This window comes from Panthera pardus, unplaced genomic scaffold, assembly GCF_024362965.1.
Source record: "Panthera pardus isolate Hobbes unplaced genomic scaffold, ASM2436296v1 HiC_scaffold_7, whole genome shotgun sequence".
NCBI classification, from domain to species: Eukaryota; Metazoa; Chordata; class Mammalia; order Carnivora; family Felidae; genus Panthera; species Panthera pardus.
In genome coordinates this window covers 40137890-40157739 of record NW_026527002.1, presented here as the reverse complement: position 1 = coordinate 40157739, position 19850 = coordinate 40137890, and the positions used below count along the sequence as shown (strand labels likewise).

Below are 19850 nucleotides of genomic sequence, written 5' to 3'. Positions count from 1 at the left end.
TCTGTATTACCCAAGAGAACACCTGATATGTAACGTTCTAAGCACACTTTTCCAATTAGGAAGCGTGTACATTATCAAGTCAATGTAAGTATTTTAGTCTAGCTGGCAATTAATATATATAAACTAATAAACATGCATTTTGCTTTATCCACTATCTAGTCTCTTGTGGGTTTAATTATTTTGTACTGGTCCCCTAGGTCCTGACTGACTACAAGTGCACTGCTAAAACTGAGTTCTTATGTCAGCCAGGCTGAGGACTGGGCCAAAATAGTCATATAATCTTAACTATATTTGTTTACATGCCTCATAACTTAAGCTACACAGAACCTGTCTCAACATTAGTTATAAAATGACTTAAAAATCAAGGTTTCCAAACTTGTCCTTAGGAAAGCATCAGTGTTCAAGATTGATAATGTTTAAATGAAATGTATTAACTGAATCAAATTAACTTTAAGAATGGAATTGATTTCCCCTGTCCATCTTTTCTTAACAGAGTCTGCAACAGATCTATTGCAAAGTGGTGTGAAGAAGGATGCGGAGATGGTATGGAAGAGAGCAGTATGGCTGGAAGACTATTACACTGAGCAAATGAGGAAACTGAAGATGAGACCCAGATTTCTCACTACTGGAGAAGGTACTTAAAATCTATCAAAAGGAGAGTTAGAAGGAATGCTGAGGTACTGCTTTGGAATTGAAAGTATCAGTGGGAACTCATTTACTTCAATACATATACAAAATAAATAGTTACAGATGTGTGTATGTATATGGGTATCTGCCTCCTAAAAGGGCATGCTCCGTGTGGTAATCTTGGTTCCTAATTATTATCTTCCAGAAATTCTAAAGAAATGGCTGATCCCAGGGCTGAGGTAGGAAAAGTACAAGATAAGCCTGGAAATCTTTTGTTCCAGAAAGGAAGGAAATGCTCAAAGAATGATGGAGATATATCAAAAAGACACAGGAAACAAACTGAAGAAGCTTCTACTAGCTAAATCTAGGACAATTTGAGGATCAAAACAAATAATGCATGTACTGGATTATAACCAACTGAATAAAACAGGAACCCACTAATCTATACCTACATTAATAAACAAATATATAAATGAGAAGAAGGAAAAATTCTTTCTTATAGTAGAATGTCAATTAATAAATGAAGAAGGAATGATGGAAATATTTGGCAACCATACTAGTAGTGGTTGATAAAGGCAAACATCACTAACCAAGACTAAAACTTATTGTTGTTTAACTTACTGTTGGGGTTGGTGAAGACGAAGTGCAATCTTGGAAATTCTCTTTACAAAATACTAACCTATTATAAAGGGAAAAATGGTACCCTTATAGTAGACATGGTGACTTTATGGCATGTGATCGAAGTTAAAATCACCAGTAGTGGGACAAATGGACACTGGGTGCCCTCTGTTATAATACGTTGACATCTTTTTTGTGGTTTCCTGCCAAGCATGTCCTGATTATGAGGAAAAACTGGATGGATCCAGGTTGAGGGTCATCCTATAGACTGTAAAGCCTGTAACCTTCAAAGCTGTTGAGTTCATGAAAGACAGCGAAAGACTGAGGACCTATTTCAGATCAGAGGAGACTAAAAGAGGCATGACTTCTAAATGACTGGTGATCTGACACCAAAGAGACAAAAGAGGCGTTGTTGGTACTGTTGGCAAAATTATTTTAAAAAGGCAAAAAGAAAACAAATGGAAAAATGAAAATTAAAGGCCTGCAAGTTTGACAATGGTATACAGAAGGTCACTATAACCTGAGACTGGGAACACTCCAGAAGACACACCTCTTATTCCAAATGAGGCAATTTGGGGTGATCTCAGAGCTCCGTATTTGTACCCCAATATTAGCATTTATTTTGTTGGTTTGCAAATGCATGGTACTTGCCTATCACTCCCACAAGACCATATTGGAGAACAGGGATTTTTGCTTTATTCCTTAAGAGCCCAGATTCCACCTTCATCATGGCTGTCCTCCTGTCCCTTAATGACTCTCATCCATCTAAGGATAATTTGAGCAACCGGGTCCTAGCCTGCCTGCCACAAGCTCTGCTGCCATACTGGGTATTTTATTTTCAGTGCTCATTAACTAACTCCTAGTTAGTCAACGAACTCCTATTCTCTATTCGTGATCTCTTCACTTCCAATTCATCTACTTCCCATTTTACACAGCAGACCTTGTCAGACCAGAATCTGTTACAAAGGCTCTAACCTGAGGCATCCATGCTCTCATCCACAGAACAAGGAATCTGGCCAGATATGAATAACCCTTGTTTCTCCAGTGATTAGCATGTATAGGCACTGTGAGGTAATTATTATTATTATGTCCAATGTACAGACAGTAAAACTGAAGTTTAGAAATATCAAGTAAATCCAAGGATATAAAACTAATGACTGGCAACCTAGGGTTCAAGTCTAGAGTCTCTGGTGCTCTTAACAAATAATGCTTCATTCCTTACAGGATCTATATAGGACCTTTCCAGCTTAAACATTCAGAGATTCACTGAAAAAGTTTGAGCTAAGGTAGAGAAGAGAGTAACTGTTTCTTAATTTATTTGTGTTTTGAAGTGACTTACACAGAAATATTTCTCATTTTAGCCCCAGACTGATGACCAAAGGAAGTAATGCAACAAGAATGGAACAAAAAAACTGAAACATACTCACAGGTTCTCCATAACGGGCAGATGAAATTACACGTGAAGGAAAATTCACTGTGCTGCTGAAACATAATCCCCCTGTCTTCATAAATAAATAAAAATTAAAAAAAAAAAAAGTTTATGGAAAGGTATAACTTAATTTTAAAATATACACTTCATTAATGTGCTTAGCCTTACTAAAATGTTCGGTTCCGAACACACACAGGACCTGTTGGTATTGACGAATGTTGGCTCACATCGAACACATCTGTCAATATAACAAAAACATTTTAAAATGTTAATGAATTATGCTAGATCTAATTTCATTAAAATTTGTCTTCTTAAATGCTGGATTAGAATAGATTCATTCAACTAAGTAATTACTTATAATAAACTAAACAAATTAAAAAAATTAACACTGATTTGATTATTTTTATACCACTCCTTGTATTACAAAGCAAGGTATAAACAAATAATATTAGCCAATAATAGGAGAATATTCTTTTGAAACTACATGGCGTGTACAGAATAAACAATATTGAATAAAAAAGATGGTTAAGTCACTCAATTAAGAGCCTAACAAACTCACATAAGTAAAACCCAATCTGTTTTCATAGGTAGTTATATCAAATCTACGTTCCTTATTTTGCCTCTCACAAAGCAAAAAGGAAACATATACTGAAAAAATGTGTGTCTATCCCCTGATCAAAGCTGTGACAAACACTTTTAAAGTCTATTTATTATCTTTATTTATTTTAGAAAAATACTTTGTATTTTTCATTAATGTATGATATCCAGGGAGGGAGAGCATCCACCGGACTAGCGGGGACAGTGATGGGTCTGTAGTATTCATTACTCGTAAGATAGAGCAGGTAGGAGGGACTGGGGCATGGCATAGAAGTGGGCTTAAGGAGGTACTGGAGGGGAAGACCTGGGGATCAGCCCAATAGTCAATATTTGGATACTACAATCCATATCAGCATAAGGGAAGAGGTGATCCAATGCTAAATACCCCCAGGAGAAGCTACTCAAGTATTTTCTCTTAAACTTGGGAAAAGTCATCATGTAGCTCTCTACAAAAATGTGAAGAATTTGAAATAGGGATACTGTGTTTGAGTTAGAGAGACAGGGCTGTGTGTTTATGTGGTGCATACATATGCACGCATAAAGGGGAAACAGGAAGTGATAAAGAACAGGGCTATTAATCAGGGTTTCTGGGTCACTATAATTACCATTTATCTATTAACATGCTTTTTTATGTAATATTATTAAAAAAATTTTTTTAATGTTTATTTATTTTTGAGAGAGACAGAAACAGAATGTGAATGGGTTAGGGGCAGAGAGAGAGGGAAACACAAAATCCAAAGCAGGTTCCAGGCTCCGAGCTGTCAGCACAGAGCCTGACGCAGGGCTCAAACCCACGAACCGTGAGATTATGACCTGAGCTGAAGTCGGATGTTCAACCGACTGAGCCACCCAGGTGCTCTTATGTAACATTATTTTAAAGCACAGTTCCTGGCACACAGTAAGGATGCTGCAAATAGAAGTTAATATTTATATACTATATATATTATAGATTATGTACAAATTTCATAATAACAAACAAAAAAAGCACCTTTTACTGAGCACTTACTCTGAAGCACTATGCTAAGAATTCACATACTGATTTCTGAGCTGTGATAACAGCCTAGGAAGTAGGTGGTATATTTCCATTCTAAGGACAAAAAGACTGACTTACTGAGCTAGCCAAGGTCAAACAACTGATAAGAGACTGAGCCAAGCTTTGAACCCTAATCAGTCTCATTCTCTGATCTTCAGCTTCTTTATATGTTAATATCTACTTTTATCTTCTTTGGGCTATTATGAGGAACAAGTGATATCATAGGAAGTATTTTTAAAAGGTATAGATTCCATATAAATGTAAGATGATATTTAAAGTCAGCACCCAGCACACCGCTTACCTGTTTCCTAAAGCATTTGCTACTGTAAAAGAGTTTTGATTTTCGTCACAGAGCTTACAAGTTGCTTGAGACAACAATGTTCCGTTAACATCTCTTTCCACTAAACAATTTAGAAACAAAATTAAGATGTAACTCAAAGTCAACATATAACCTTCTATAAACTTAGTACAGTCCCCTTGTAATTATTATAAATAATCGGGTATATTTAAGATACCTGATTTGTATAAGAGGAATGTCAAATACCACCATAACAAAGTGTAGAAAAGTGAAGCCTTCCTCATTCCCACATAAAAAAATTACAAAAATTAACCTTCCAAATCATAATAATAAATTATTTTTTTCTTAATTTTTCTTTTTTGTTACTTCTTACCTGTACGTTCCTACTACAGCAGGTATGCAGAAACAAGTAATTTCATAGACAGTTGATATGTTTCTACAACTTAAGAGGGTTTTTTGTAGCACCTATTAAAATGTTAAATTCACATATCCTACAACACCACAATTTCATTTTTAGATACCTAACCTACAGAAACACTTGTACATGTGTATAAGGATATTTACTGAGGCAGTTACTTGTTAGAAAACAACCTACATATTTAAAATAGCAAGATGATGGTATATTCATCCTACGAAATACTATGGAGTGGACTAAAAAGAATTAGGTAATCTAACAGATCATACTGGTAACTGAAAAAAGTTTGCTCTAGAACAATATTTTTGGTATGAAACATTTATATAATGTGGCTGTAATGTTTATTTTAAAACAGAAAAAAAAAAGGTTCTAGAAGGAAACACACACGCAAACGTGTATGTGCACACACGTCAAAATGTTAACAATTACTTTTGGGGCTAAGGGAATTAACAGAGAACCAGCACTGAGAAAAATGGTCAAAGGGCATTACTCCTAATCATAATGTTATCAATAATGCTTTGTCCATAATGTTTTAAGTTTTTGCAAGATAGTAAAAATGAGTTTAACCAAAGTAAAGATGAATGACTTGTTTCTCCTACAGTCATCCCTATCCCCGTCTCAGTAAATGGCAATGCCACTGGACCATTTACTCAGGCCCTAGTCCTTAGAGTTTCCTCATTTCTTTTCATACTGTATATTAAAAACAATAAAATTAAAGTTAACAAAATAAATCTGCAAATCTTGTTAGCTCCTCCTTTAAAATATATCCAGAAACTGAATTATTCTCTCTACCTCCGCAACTCTACCCCAGGCCAAGGGACATCAATCTATCACCTGGACTTTTATGACAGCTTCCTAATTGGAGTCCTGGTTCTATTCTCTAGGCAGAAGCTAGAGCAAGACTTTTCAAAACTAAGTGTGATGATTTCACTCCCCTGAAAACTTTCTAATGGCCTTCCATCTCACTTGGGGTAATTTCTAAGGTCACCATTACAGCCAAAAGGCCTTACATGATCTGCAAACAATCACCCCAACTTTCCAGACCCATCTACTTCTGCTTTCCTCCTCATTTACTTTACCCACATTAGCATATTTGCTGCTCCTTGAAAATGCCAAATATTCTCTCATCTCAGGATCTTTGTACTTGCTATTCCCTCTGTCTAGAACGAGTCCCCTAGTCATCTACATGGCTCTGTCCCGCACTTCCTTCAAATCTTTGCTAAGATGTCACTTTTCCAAAGAGATCTTCCATGATCATCCATGTAAAATAACACTTGGCGTGCTCTCTCTCTCGCTCTCTCTCCCCCTCCCTCCCTTGTCTTCACAGCACTTACCACGCCCTGGCATATACTATTAATTGCTTATTGCCTTCCTCTTAGAACCTAAGTTGGATTCACCACTGTCTGCCAGCACCTGGCAGGTAGTGCTCAATAAACTCTTTTTTGAATTTGGGAAATTTTAATTTGGAAGGTTTCACATAAAAATTGTGTATTTTTAGCATTTTTTTAAAGAAAGGAAAATCTGATTTCATGGGACCCATGTTCCTACATGATGATAACCATTTTCTGGTACTGAACAGGGTACTGCTCAGTAAAAGGTACTGCTTTTTAGCTTCACTGCCGTTCTGTTAAGTTTTATAATTTTATTTTAAATTTTAATTTTTGTGAACAAATATTTATGATTAAATAAGTATGACAACATATAAATATTTCCAAGGATGTACAGAAACATATAAATACATAAAGCATTCTTGGAAGAACACAAAAGAAACTTAATAGTGGTTACATTAGAGAACTAAGAATAAGAGTGAGGGTGGAAGGGCAAGGACCCTTGGTTTTTATATTTTTCTATACTATTTACATTTCAAACCATATACATGTATTACTTTAATTTTAAAAAGTAAAAATTTTAAGTTGAAAAACATGGATATATCTTTTTAAGTAGTAAATCTACATGTGCTCTTATGGCACTCTCTCCAAAATACACTGCAAATAGACATTCCAAAATATTTGCAATACATTAAAAACTTGGAAAGATAGAGAAAAAATAATTACTTTAGGTTAATTTCTGGGAAATAAAATAGATGGGGAGTGTAGACTTTTATTTCTCATTCTATAGCCTCAAGAATTTTGATATTTTTATGATAATTATTTTAAAATTATTTTTAAAAAATTATTTACCTGATTATCTGATCATTTTCTTTTTATGTCAGAAATGGGAAGAGTTGAGAGAAGCGGTGCAATAAGTAGGATGTACCCTCTTTCTGTACTCTTCCACTCCTCTCCAACCCCTCTTGCAAATTCACAGAACAAATCAACAGCAAAAGTTCAAGGTGGCTCTAAGGAGCTCATGCCATGGAGAATTTTAAGTACGTAACAGTAGCATCTAAGATAGTGAAATACTGTTTTCACAGCTGTCACTCAACCTTAAGGGGTCTCTAGGTGTCAGAGCCACCATCTGGCCCCCCAGGCATCTAGCCTCCATTCTCAGCAACCTACTAAAACTGCCACTTCTGTACCAGTGATCTCTGGCTGTCAAAAGTTGTTTCAGAAATTCAGTCCATAATGACTTCCTCACAGCATGAATCTATGAACCATCATCACCTTCATCCCCACTTAGAAATCCCAAAGATATTTTGACTTTTCCTTTTTCCTCATCCCTATATTCCTTCACTCATCTAGGTCTACTGTCATCCTTTTAATGTTTCTGGCATCTACTCTTTCGGGTATAATTCCCTCTAGCTCTGGTTCAGGTCCAGTAGTCACATGTCTACAGCACCAGAGCAGCCTCTTCACAGCTCTCCCTACTTCTGCTCTTCCACTCCTTAAATGTGAACTTCATGAAAGCAGGGACTTCGTGCCTGTTCACTGTATCCTCTTCACTGCTTTATGCTTTGCGCCCTTGCACAATGGCTAGCGCGTAGTAGGAGCTCAATAAATATTTGTTGAATGAACAAATGCAACAGATTGTTGCCGATTAATCATCATTCTCCTGTTCAAAACTTTGAACAAAATGCCTATGCCTACAGAACATCCTACCATTCAAAGGCCTTCTGCCATCTGTACCAAAGCACCTTTAAACTCAACAAACTGTTACCCTCCCAATTCCTTTATTTTCAATCTAGATGTTTATGTTTATAATAATACTCTTGCTCACACTGCTCCTTCTGCCTAGATGTTCTCTTTCTTATTACCTTTTGAAATCCCATTAATCCTTTATGGTCCCACGATTACACTGCCTCCTCATGACAACCTTCCTAAACAACCCTGGTTGAAGTGACTTCCTCTTTACAGAGCATTTATTGTTTATAAATGCTCATTTGATGATTTAATATATGTGCCCCTGTGAAAATATTTTGTTGCTATTTTGCTCTGCAAATTACTTTTCCATAGGCATATCCTGCCTTCTAGCTAGATTTTAAATAAATTGATGGCAGAGATTTGTATTTCTTTAAAAAAATAATTTGGGGGAGGGGAGGCTCAGAGGGAGAGAGAGAATCTCAAGCAGGCTCCATGCTCAGTGTGGAGCCTGATGCAGGGCTCGATCCCATGAACTGTGCGATCATGACCTGAGTAGAAACCAAGAGTTGGACACTTAACTGAGCCACCCAGGTACCCCTATAAAATTAATTTTTGAATAGATAATATATAAACAGAATAAAAAAGGCACAAAAAATTTTTAAGTGAAAATTAAGTCTCTTCCATCCTTTTCCCCCCAGATACCGAATTCTCCTCCCTGGAAGCAATACTGTTATCAGTTCCTTGTAAATTCTTCCAGAAATAGGCTGTGCATAAACACATATGCATATATAATCTTTTTTAGAAAACATAAATGGTAGTTCACCAAACACGGAAAACAGAACTGATAAATAGCAGGTACCAAATAAATATTTGTGGATGAATGAATATAAACTTTATATACCTTGTTTTTTTACTTAATGGATCTTGGATTTGTTTTCACAGCAATAAAGAACTGCATTATTTTTCTATATAATAATCTATATTTTTCTGCATTCTATGCCATTGTATGGATGTACCAGAGTTTATTTGACTAATCTCCTCTTAACAAACTTTTACATTGCTTACAAGATTTTGTCTTAGGATTAATGTTTCAATAAGAAGCCATGCATATACTTCTTCAGACATATATTTCCCTGCATTGGAATAGGAAATTCCCAGATAAGGGCTAGCAGGGCAATCATCTGCATTTGATAAATACTGTCAAGTTGCTTTCTACAGACGCTGCACAAATTTATAATCCTCTAGTAATATATGAATGACTATTTCCCTGTATCCTTACTTAACCAACTGAGCCACCCGGGCACCCTGAAATTCGTTTTTCTTTAGATTCATATTTAATATTTAGATATTTGACCTGAAATTTATTTTTTCTTAAGCAATAAGTTAGAAACCCGACTTAGTATTTTCCAAGTTTCCCCAACACCATTTACTAATCAGTCTTTTCTCCACTGACATGAAATACTACTTTTATCCCATATCACATTCTGATACAGATTAGATCTATTTTGATTCTCTATTTTAAGTCCCATCCATCAGTATGTGTAACCCATATACCAGCCATTCATATTATTACAGTAGCTTTAAAATGTACATAGTATCTGATGGGGTTATTTCCTCTTTCCTTTTTCATAATTGTCTTGGCTTTTCACATTTTCCAGATAAACTTTGGAATTAGTCTCTAAAACAGACAAACAATATTCTAGTAGAATTTATTAAGGCTCTGTTAAATGTATAGACGGGTATTGTGAGAGCCAACATCTTTTTTTTTAATGGTTTGTTTGTTTGTTTATTTATTTATTTATTTTTGTTTTAAATATTTATTTTTGAGAGACAGAGGGAGAGAGTGTGAGTAGGAGAGGGGTAGAGAGAGAGGAAGACACAGAATCTGAAGCAGTCTCCAGGCTCTGAGCTCTCAGCAGAGCCCAACATGGGGCTCAAACTCACAAACCGTGAGATCATGACCCGAGCCCAAATTGGACGCTTAACTGACTGAGCCATCCAGGTGCCCCTAATGTTTTGTTTATTTTTGTGAGAGAGAGACAGAGACAGAGAGAGAGAGAGAGAGAGAGAGAGAGAGAGAAGGAGAGAGAGAAGGAGTGGGGGACAGGCAGAGAGAAAGGGAGACAGAGAATCCAAAGCAGGCTCCGCATTGTCAGTGCAAAGCACAACGTGGGGCTCAAACCCATGAACCGTGAGATCACAACCTCAGCTGAAATCAAGAGCAGGATGCTCAACCGAGCCACCCAGGGGCCCTCTAATATCTTTATAATATTTAATCTTCCCCTCCAAGAACAAGGTATGTATTCCATTTATTAAAGCCAACTTTTGTGTTCTGCAGGAGCATTCTAAGGTTCTTCAATTGATTTACCTTATATATTTCTTCTGAAGTTTATACAGGTGTTTTTTCTTTTTGTTGCTACTGTAGACAAGATCTTTTCTTCCTTCATATATTCTAAAGGATTGTTGTTTAGATAGACAAAGTCTACTAATTTTTGGATGTTAATTTTTTACCCCCAAACCTTTATTGTTTATGATAATTTTTAGTAATTCTCTTGGGTTTTCTAAACATATAATCAAATCATTAAAAATTAGTTTTTAATGATTTTTACTTCCTTTTTAATTACTCTACCACCTGTTTCTTTCACTTACCTAAATGCATCTTCATCTGGTTCCTGACAACAGAAATGCTTATACTTTCTCCCTATTAGGCACCATGTTGACTTTTGAGTTGAAACATATATACTTTATCATATTAAGGAAGTATCCATCTTATCCATCTAATTGTACATTGTTAAGACTTTTTTTTTTAATCAGGTAGGACTTTTTATTCTCTTCTCAATGCCTGCTGTTGACTTAAACATCATTAAATTCTGGGCAATAAAAAATACTGTTCACCAAGGTATTTCCATTAATGTCTTTATCAAAAATAACATAAGTGGGGGTGCCTGGGTGGCTTAGTCAAAGTGTCCAATTCTTGATTTCGGCTCAGGTCACAGTCTTGCAGTTTGTGAGATCAAGCCCTGCATCAGCCTTTGCACTGAGTGTGGAGCCTCCTTGAGGTTCTCTTCCTCTCTCTCTCTGCCCCACCCCTGCTCGCATTCTCTCTCTCAATATAAATAAATATATATTTGTTAAGTAGCGTAAGTGAAGATTCTACTACTTTTTCATAAAGAATCTACTTCTTACCTAAAATATGGCCAGTAGGACAGTGGCATTTTCCTTCTGCAGTTAAACCACCAGGGCAAGAAATGCAATTCCAGCCATCTTCAGTAACACCTTTCTAAATTAAAATAAATCAATAAGTAAATTCTCCTTCTTAATTGATGCTGTGAATTCAAGAAGCCACAGTAGTGTACAATTTGTAGTCAAGATTCAAATAAATCATGCATGTATGAGCTACATAAATATTTCTTGGAGAGTCAAACTGTGCTCACTTTCCAAAATTAAGCTATACATTATTACTATGTACAGACTACTGTTAACTCTGGGCAACCATTGTCTCTTCTTCATGATTTTCAGTTCAAATGAATCATTTCTTTCAAAGTAATATTGCCATTCAGTTTTTCCATTTACAAAGAAAAAACAACAAAATTCAACAGCATTTAATCAACAGATAGTCAATTAGTAGTTTGGTTTTACCTGTTCTAAAATATTCTAATTTTTACTTATTTAAAAAAAAAATTTAATGTTCATTATTTTTTAGAGAGAGAGACAAATTATGAGCAGGGGAGAGGCAGAGAGAGGGAGACATAGAATCTGAAGCAGGCTCCAGGCTCCAAGCTATCCACACAGAGCCCGATGTGGGGCTCAAACTCATGAACTATGAGATCATGACCAGAGCCAAAGTCAGATGCTCAACTGATGGAGCCAACCAGGTGCCCCTCTAATTTTTATAATCCAAATATGTTAGCTTTTAAAAATTAAGTTATGATTTAAAATGGGTGAATTTTATAGTGTATGAATAATATGTAAATAAAGTTGTTAAAGTTATAAGGATATTTCTTTCAATCCAGAATTGTTTGTATTAATGAAGGTTTTGTTTTTCTTTTTAAGTTTATTTATTTATTTTGAGTGGTGGAGGGGCAGTGAGAGAGGAAGACAGAGAATTCCATGCAGGCTCCGCACTGTCAGCACAGAGCTGATGCAGGGCCTGAACCCATGAACCATGAAATCATGAAATTCGAGCTGAAATCAAGAGCCAGATCTTAACTGATTGAGCCACCCAAGTGCCTCAATGAAGGTTTTTTATAAAATATGACATTCATAATTAGGCATATTATATTATATGATTTTTCCTAAACCTGGGGCAAAAATATAATATCAAAAACATCAATGTAACCAAAATGAATAGAGAACAAATGGTAATAACAAAACAATGCCACAAATTATTTTTAATTTTAGTTGAAAAGACTGGATTTATCATGAAATGCTCCTATATTTGTCAGTACATTATATAGGACTATTTAAAAATTATGATTGTTGGGGTGCCTGGGTGGCTCAGTCGGTTAAGCATCCAACTCTTGATTTTGGCCCAGGTCATGGCCTCAGGGTTCATTAGATCGATTCTGCAGTGTGCTCTGCCCTGATAGTACCAGTCTGTTTGGGATTTTCTCTCCTTCCCTCTCTCTCTCTCTCTCTCTCTCTCTCTCTCTGTGTCTCTCTCTGTCTCACTCTCTGCCCCTCCCCCACTCGTGTGCACACATGTGCGCACATGCTCTCCCTCTCTCAATATAAATAAATAAACATTGGAAAAATAAAAATTATGCTTGTTTAGTAATCTCACTGAAAATAAATTTTCTTTGTAGCCATTTCATATTAGCTTTTTATCATTGATAATTCATCTATGGTCAATATTTACAAAAATATAAAATACGTATTAAGGTGAAAATCAAACTTAAAAGTTAAATCAAGTTAGCCATAAATTAGGACAACTGGTAAATTAAACTAGTAACTTAATAATAATCAACTTGATAGTATTTTAGACCATTAAATTCCCAGATTCAATTATTTTATTCAGATAATGAGAAGAAACATCACTATAAAAGAACTGGCTCACAAAGACTTCCAATTATCCAAAATGACTGGAAAATGTATTTCTGTTAATTAAGAATCATTACATATAGTAACTATTAATTTACTAATTTTCCTAAAATTATGATATGACTAACAAAACAGCAATAGATATTATTTAACCTCTTTAATGATGCAATTGGCATTTCATGAACTTATCACACCTCAGTTATCATTATAAACATGAATTGTTATATAAGACTGTTAACACAATAGGTGTAAGGCACAGAACTCAATCTGTACCAGTCAAAAAACTCACACATCCCAACTTCTCTATATATACCATTCATCTATTTTTTTTTTAAGTCACTGAGTTACTCTATGAGGAAATATAAAGACACAAATATTCACAGCTTTGTGGTTTTTTAAATCTCAGACTTTAAAAACTAAGGCAATACATTTGTTTTTTTCCAAGTCTGCATAAAATTTCACTCATTTCCCAAAATTTACTCGAGGAAAACAAAGTTAATTTAACAATTTTGAGTTTTGGGACCATATTATAGTACAGCATTAAAATGTAGTTTAAAAAAATAAAGATATGTTAATTTACTACTTTTTACAGTAAAATGATTTTAAAATAAATACTTGATACCATGTTTTCCGGGCACTTTTTACAAATAATATCAGGTCCTCCATTATTAGAGATCATCTGAAATCCTGGTAAACACACACATGAAGTTCCTAAAATAAAAACAGTCAATTTTGACCTTGGTAAATAAAAATAAAGCTCCAAGATAGGGAAAATTTTAATATCCTTACAATCTTGAGAAGAAGTATAGCTGTTAATAGCAAGACTCTGGAATCAGCACTGCATGGGTTCTAATCTTAATTCTGCTATTTAGCTGTGCGACCTTTAGCAAGCTACTAAACTCTATGGCTTGGTCTCCAGTTTGGTAAAATGGGGACAATAACGGTACTTACCTCATAGGGTTGATATGGGTGTTAAATTAGTTATTATACGCAAAGATCTTGGAATGTGTATGGCACGCAGTAGGTACCATATGTGCTACCACCTTAAGTGCAAGCATAACTGAACTATTAAAGCACTGAACTTTAATTTTAATAATCAAACTATGCATTAACTGCTATGGGAAATTTTACTGTTCTATTTCATCCAACCATACACATATATTCAATGAATTCAAATTTTCTTTGTCAAAACAAAACCTTATTAGCAAAGTTACCTTGATTCAAATAAACCATTGTTTTCCTCTGGACAGACAGTAGACCTTATAAGATAATCACCATTCAACTTGCTGGACAGGTAAGGACAACATTCTCTAAGGAGGCATCAAGTGGAAACAGCACCCACAGGAATCTATGCAGTAGGATGCATCCAATATCTGGGTCCATAACTATGAAGCAACACCTTACAGTTTAAGAGTCGGTGAAATGCGTCCTCATTCATACATCCTCACCTGAGGAGCCGGCCCAGTCTTAAATGACAACTTTAATGAGGATATATCAAATTTGAAGATGGCAGAAAGTTAACACCATGGGTGACCAAATCAAGAGTGAAAACATTTTGGACCTTAGAATATGGAAAAAGTCTTATTCTGAGCAGTTTCAGTGAGGGGAACTGGGACCAAATGACCTACGTTTGAAGGGGAAAAAAAACAACAACAACTAAGTTTAATACAAAGAGACTTTAAGGGCAATTAGTAATATTCAATAATAAAAGGGATGAATCCTAAGGAAATCTATATTAAGAACACACTGTATAGTGGAAATACATGGGTTGAGACTGAGGGCAGAGAGACACCAGTTCTTCCAATCCACAATTTAGGTAACAAAGAAGATGTAACAACATCATCGAGGCTTGAATTTCCTTATCTGTAAAATGAGAAGACTGGACCTAATCATGGTTAAGGTCCCTTCTAGCACTAGGTTTCTGGGATTTGAAGAGCAAGATAAAGAGCTAACAACATTTATAAGCGCTAATTTGCATTCCCTCCCCAACCTATCCTGTGACCTACTTCTCTACACCTCGTTCCTTCTCTATTTTTTTTCTATCTTCGGTGGGCGACTTTCCAGGTGCCTCCCGAAAGACCCCTCGGATGAGAAGCGAGGGACTGGCGCCGAGAAATTAATTATCGGCCATGGCTCAGGGGGTAGCTTACTCGGGTTCCCCAACCTCATTTGTGTGCAAGCTGCAATCCTCCAAGGAAACCCACCCCTCAAGAGTTGGCAGTTAACTTTCCTGAGACATTTCTTCCCGCCGACGAAAATGTGTTTCAGAGACAGGGGGAGGGAGCAGCGGGCAACAACAAGCCTGGTGTGTTAAAACTCTGGCGAGGGCCCACCCTGAACGGTCTCACCTCGGGCATCCTGCCTCTGGTTGGCTCCACACGGCACACAGGACAGCGCGGAGATATCGAAGTACTGGTTGTGGCCGCACGACTCCGGCTGCAGGAATGGAAATGAGAAGGTCTGGGCGTGTGAGACTCGCGGGAGGGCCAACAGGAGGAATACGTTCACAGCCGCGGCGAAAGTGGACCAAGCCGCCATGGCTACCCTGGCCCCACCGCTGCTCGTCACCATGGTGCAGACGCCGGCGGCAGCGCAGTCTCCCGCGCCCCATCAGCCGCTGCGGCGAACCTGCAGAGCCGATTGGACGACTCCGCCTGGGGTTACGGAAGTGTCTGCCGTCGCCGCCTGGTTGCTAGGTGAGCAAAGCCTCGGGAAGCTGGCTGGTCTGGGATAGGAAGGGGTAGAGGTACAGTAACCCTGGAGGCTGGCAGGCCAACCCGCTCTTTAAAATGTGTTTCAAACTCTGGGACGCGACCCGTTACCGGGATTGTTATCAGTTTAGGAGGTCGGTAAATAGAATTTCACAGCAAAGACTATATGCGATAGTATGACAGAATTATGAGTATTGTTTCATTAAGCTGTTGAATGATGTTTACATCAGAATTTATCCAAATCAGGCCATTTTCGCGTTAAAGGAGACATTCCAACAGAGTATTTGCAAAATACATTTGTCAAAAAAGTAGAAAAAATCCACTGATTTGAAATACGCAATGCTGGAAGATTGGCTTAAGCACTAAAAAAAGATCTTTCCTGCCAGACTTTTTCTTTGTGTTTCTACTTTCTTTGTTTCGGGTAAAGGAAATCATGTATATAAAATTAGATCATCTTTACTCATTTGTGAATAAAGAAGGAAACTAATTTTTAACCAAATTTAAACATATGTGAATCCTGCCTTTCAAAGCAGGCATCCTTGAAGGCTATTAGCACCAAAACATTTTAGAATTACCTTTAGAGCCACTTTACAGATCATAAAATTTTATTTCTCAATATTTAAATCTCACTTCTGTTTCTGTTGTATTTTATTTTATTTTGTTCTCACACTCCCCACTCCCCCAATAAAATCACCTGGCATAATTTTCAGCCACCTTATCAATCAGTAGTAGCTAGAAACAACTTTTGGCTCTCTCTCAAAAAAAAAAAGATAACTTTAACCAGTATCCACCATCAGTCCTAGTATTTTTCATGTGGCCTTCCCCAAAAGACCAGCATTCACTCAGTCACTAATATCTATGATACAGGACACAGTAATATGTTCTGAAAGCTCTCTCTTAAAAAGGAATCTCAAAAATGTTTTTGAGTAATTATGCATTGCTGGGGTGTTTAACTGGTAGTGGAAATCATTTATCTGATTAAGATTTTTTTTAAAAGACATGTGACTATACAAATGTCAATGACTCAGAAAGGGTATGGTCAGAATAGTTGAGATTAATCTGCAAAAGCTTTGTATGGGTGAATTTTAATTCTAATCTTCCTTGATGAAGTGCATACTGTTATATGCTCTGTGGAGGGGATTGGGGCAATAACATTTACTCATTGCCTTCTATGTAATTAAGACAACAAAAGAGCTCCCATTCTTGGTTTTTCTTGTGTTCCACACTGTGCACTATACTAGGCTCTTGACAGCATTAATCTGAACTCTTTATAATAACCCTCTGAGGTAATACTATCCCTTTCTGAGGATCAAGAAAGTAACATTTTAGAAAGTGGTGGAACTAGAATTTATTTTCATCTGGCCAACTCCACAACCTGTTACCTTTCCAGTTTACTAAGTGGCTTCTTTGTGGAATAGAGGAAAAATTTGGCATATTCTATATATAGGATGAAACGATTGCCTTTAGTTAACAAGATGATACCTCCATTGTACACCACAGACAGGAACGATGATTGCCTAAGACCTTTGGGCACTGTACCTGACAAAACTGCTCCAAAAAGCTAAATAAAGTAGTGAAATGATTCAAAATAGAAACAGGTTTGACATAACTGTAGATACTATGGGTCCATCTGTATAAACTGCTTACAAGGATAGTGGAAAAAATGTTAGCTAAAACTGTTAAGTATAAATTGGGAGTGTATCATTAGGGATATTTCTGCTGCAAATAATAGATCAAGTAGTTTAAGCCAGTTCCCAATGGCTTAAACAAAAACAAACAGGAGAAGTCTGGACATAGGTGGTCACTGGTGTTCATTCAATGATGTCAGATAGTCACCTCTGCAGTTTTCTTGGCTTTTCCCTCTTAGTTGCAGGGTGCTTGCCCTATACCAGATTTAAGACAGGAACAAGAAAATAAGCTGAACCAGAGATATTTCCACTGTCTCTTAAAAGAAAAAAAAAAGTAAATGCTTTCTCTATGTCATGTCTTATGCTAAACTTCTTACCTGCATCATTTCAGTATTTTTAACAGCCCTATAAATAGGCAGTGCATTTATCAGCTTAAAGACATCCCAGTATCACCCAGCTAAAATGTGGAAGAATTATCCATAGAAGTGGACGAGACTAGCAGAACATGGTTTAATGTCAGCTTATGAAGAAGTCTACCAAAAGACATGAGAGGATGGCTTCAAAGAGGATAGCAAATGCTTATTGAACACCTAGAATGAGATGGGTACTGTACCATGCCTTACCTACAATAACAAAATTAGGGCTATGGAAGAAGGGAGAGGCAGGGAAGGATGAATGAAAGAGCTGTTTAGGAGGAAGAATCGTGAGAATGTTAGGACTTGGACAGTAGAAGTAAAGAAACAAAAACAAGGATCACTCCCGGTTTCTGATTTGGGTAGCTAGGTGGATTGTGACATTATAGGAAAACAGGAAATATCTGGGGACAGATAAAAGCTTCTTTCTGAATAAAAAAAATTAATGGTAAAAATTAAAGTTATAGAATTATCCATTCATGGGGAGTTGGGACCATGGATGATAATTTAAATAACTGATATTAATTTTTTGTTTTCAGTGTGTCAGTCACTGCAATATCTCATTTGACAAAATTGGGACCATTATAATCACTTTACTTTACAGATGAGAAAACCAAGACTTAGAAAGCATATATGACTTCCTAAGGCCATACTCAGATCATGATTCTAACTCTGGTAATTTGATACCAGAGCCCACATTCTTTCTTAAAAAAAAAATAATAATGTTTATGTTTAAGAGAGAAACAGAGTGCGAGCAGGGGGATGGGCAGAGAGGGAGGGAGACACAGAGTCCAAAGCAGGCTCCAGGCTCCCAACTGTCATCACAGAGCCTGACACAGGGCTTGAACCCACAAGATCATGACCTAAGCCAAAGTTGGATGCTTAACTGACTGAGCTACCCAGGTACCCCTGGAGCCCACCATCTTGCCCCTGATTCTTTACTTGTGCTCTTGAACCCTTGGATGTGCTTTCTTGGGCATGAATAAAGAAAAGGGAAAGGCAGGTAAGCCCATGAGGGGGTTAATGCATTAAAGTATCACAAAGAATGTGATGAACAAATGCAAAGTGTGGAAGTGAAGTTGTGGTCAGAAAGGGGAATTAGTGAGGTCAAGATCTTACAGTCAGGGCACTTTGTGTGTTAAACCCTACTCTCTTTCCCAATCTTCAGACTCTTGGTGCCAATTCCTACTAGAACTGCTGCATCACATTCAATATGTTCTAAACTGGATGGGCTTCCATAATGGAACACTCTCCCAGGTTTTCTCCAGGTGATTCCTAGAATAAACTTTCTGGTTATTCCTGCTCTTTGCCCTTTCTTGACTCAACTTCCTTTATCTAACTAAATATGGATAGTCCCTGAGGGCTCAGTCCTAGACTTTTGTCACTTCTCATACTTTAGTTTCCCTCTGGATGTCAACCATATCCTTGACTTCACTGACCACTTTTTGCAGATGACTCACATATTTATATATATCCAGGCCAAATTTCTTTTTCTGAGCTCTGAACCAGTATTTCCACTGCTTGCTTGGAAGTTCCATTTGGGTGGAATGAAGCATCTTTAATTCAAGGTGTCCCGAAACAACCCATGATCTCCATCCCTTCCTCCACCCCCAACCTTGTCTTCTTCCAGTGTCTTCTATCTCAGTTAATGGTAACATCATCCCACCTGTAATACAGACCAAAACTCTAGGAGTCACTTTTGATGCTTTCCATTCTTTCATCCTCCCATTTCAGTCTAGCTAGACTTCTTAATTTTTTTAACTTTATTTATTTTGAGAGAGGGAGAGCGAGGGAGTGAAAGAGAGCAAGGGAGGGAGTGAGAAGTGAGAGAGAGCGAGGGAGGGGCAGAAAGTGAGGGAGAGAGAGAATCCTGAGAAGGCTCCATGCTGCCAGTGCAGAGTTCAATGAGGGGCACTATCCCACAAACCACGAGATCATGACCTGAGCCAAAATCAAGAGTCAGATGCTTAACTGACTGAGCCACCCAGGCACCCCTAGACCTCTTGATTTTTTACCTTCTA

General features: G+C 37.0%; 1 protein-coding gene across 4 annotated transcripts in view; it reads right to left on the bottom strand.

The window, feature by feature from the left end:
- The window catches only part of TMEM67 (transmembrane protein 67), a 69870-nt gene that overhangs the window by 40980 nt on the left and 9040 nt on the right, over positions 1–19850 (bottom strand). For 3 of the 4 annotated variants that reach the window (XR_002081115.2, XM_019453461.2, XM_019453462.2), the window contains exons 1-6: positions 15426–15686; positions 13700–13788; positions 11224–11317; positions 4606–4705; positions 2843–2912; positions 2673–2747 (exon numbers count right to left, since the gene is read on the bottom strand). Coding sequence is in view for 3 of the 4 variants with exons in the window: in XM_019453461.2 (XP_019309006.2) it covers positions 2673–2747; positions 2843–2912; positions 4606–4705; positions 11224–11317; positions 13700–13788; positions 15426–15648 (651 nt within the window). In the remaining variant the exon portion in view is untranslated. Of the gene's footprint in view, positions 1–2672; positions 2748–2842; positions 2913–4605; positions 4706–11223; positions 11318–13699; positions 13789–15425; positions 15687–19850 lie in introns of those variants that run through there. The other variant, XM_019453463.2, reaches the window with a different exon arrangement.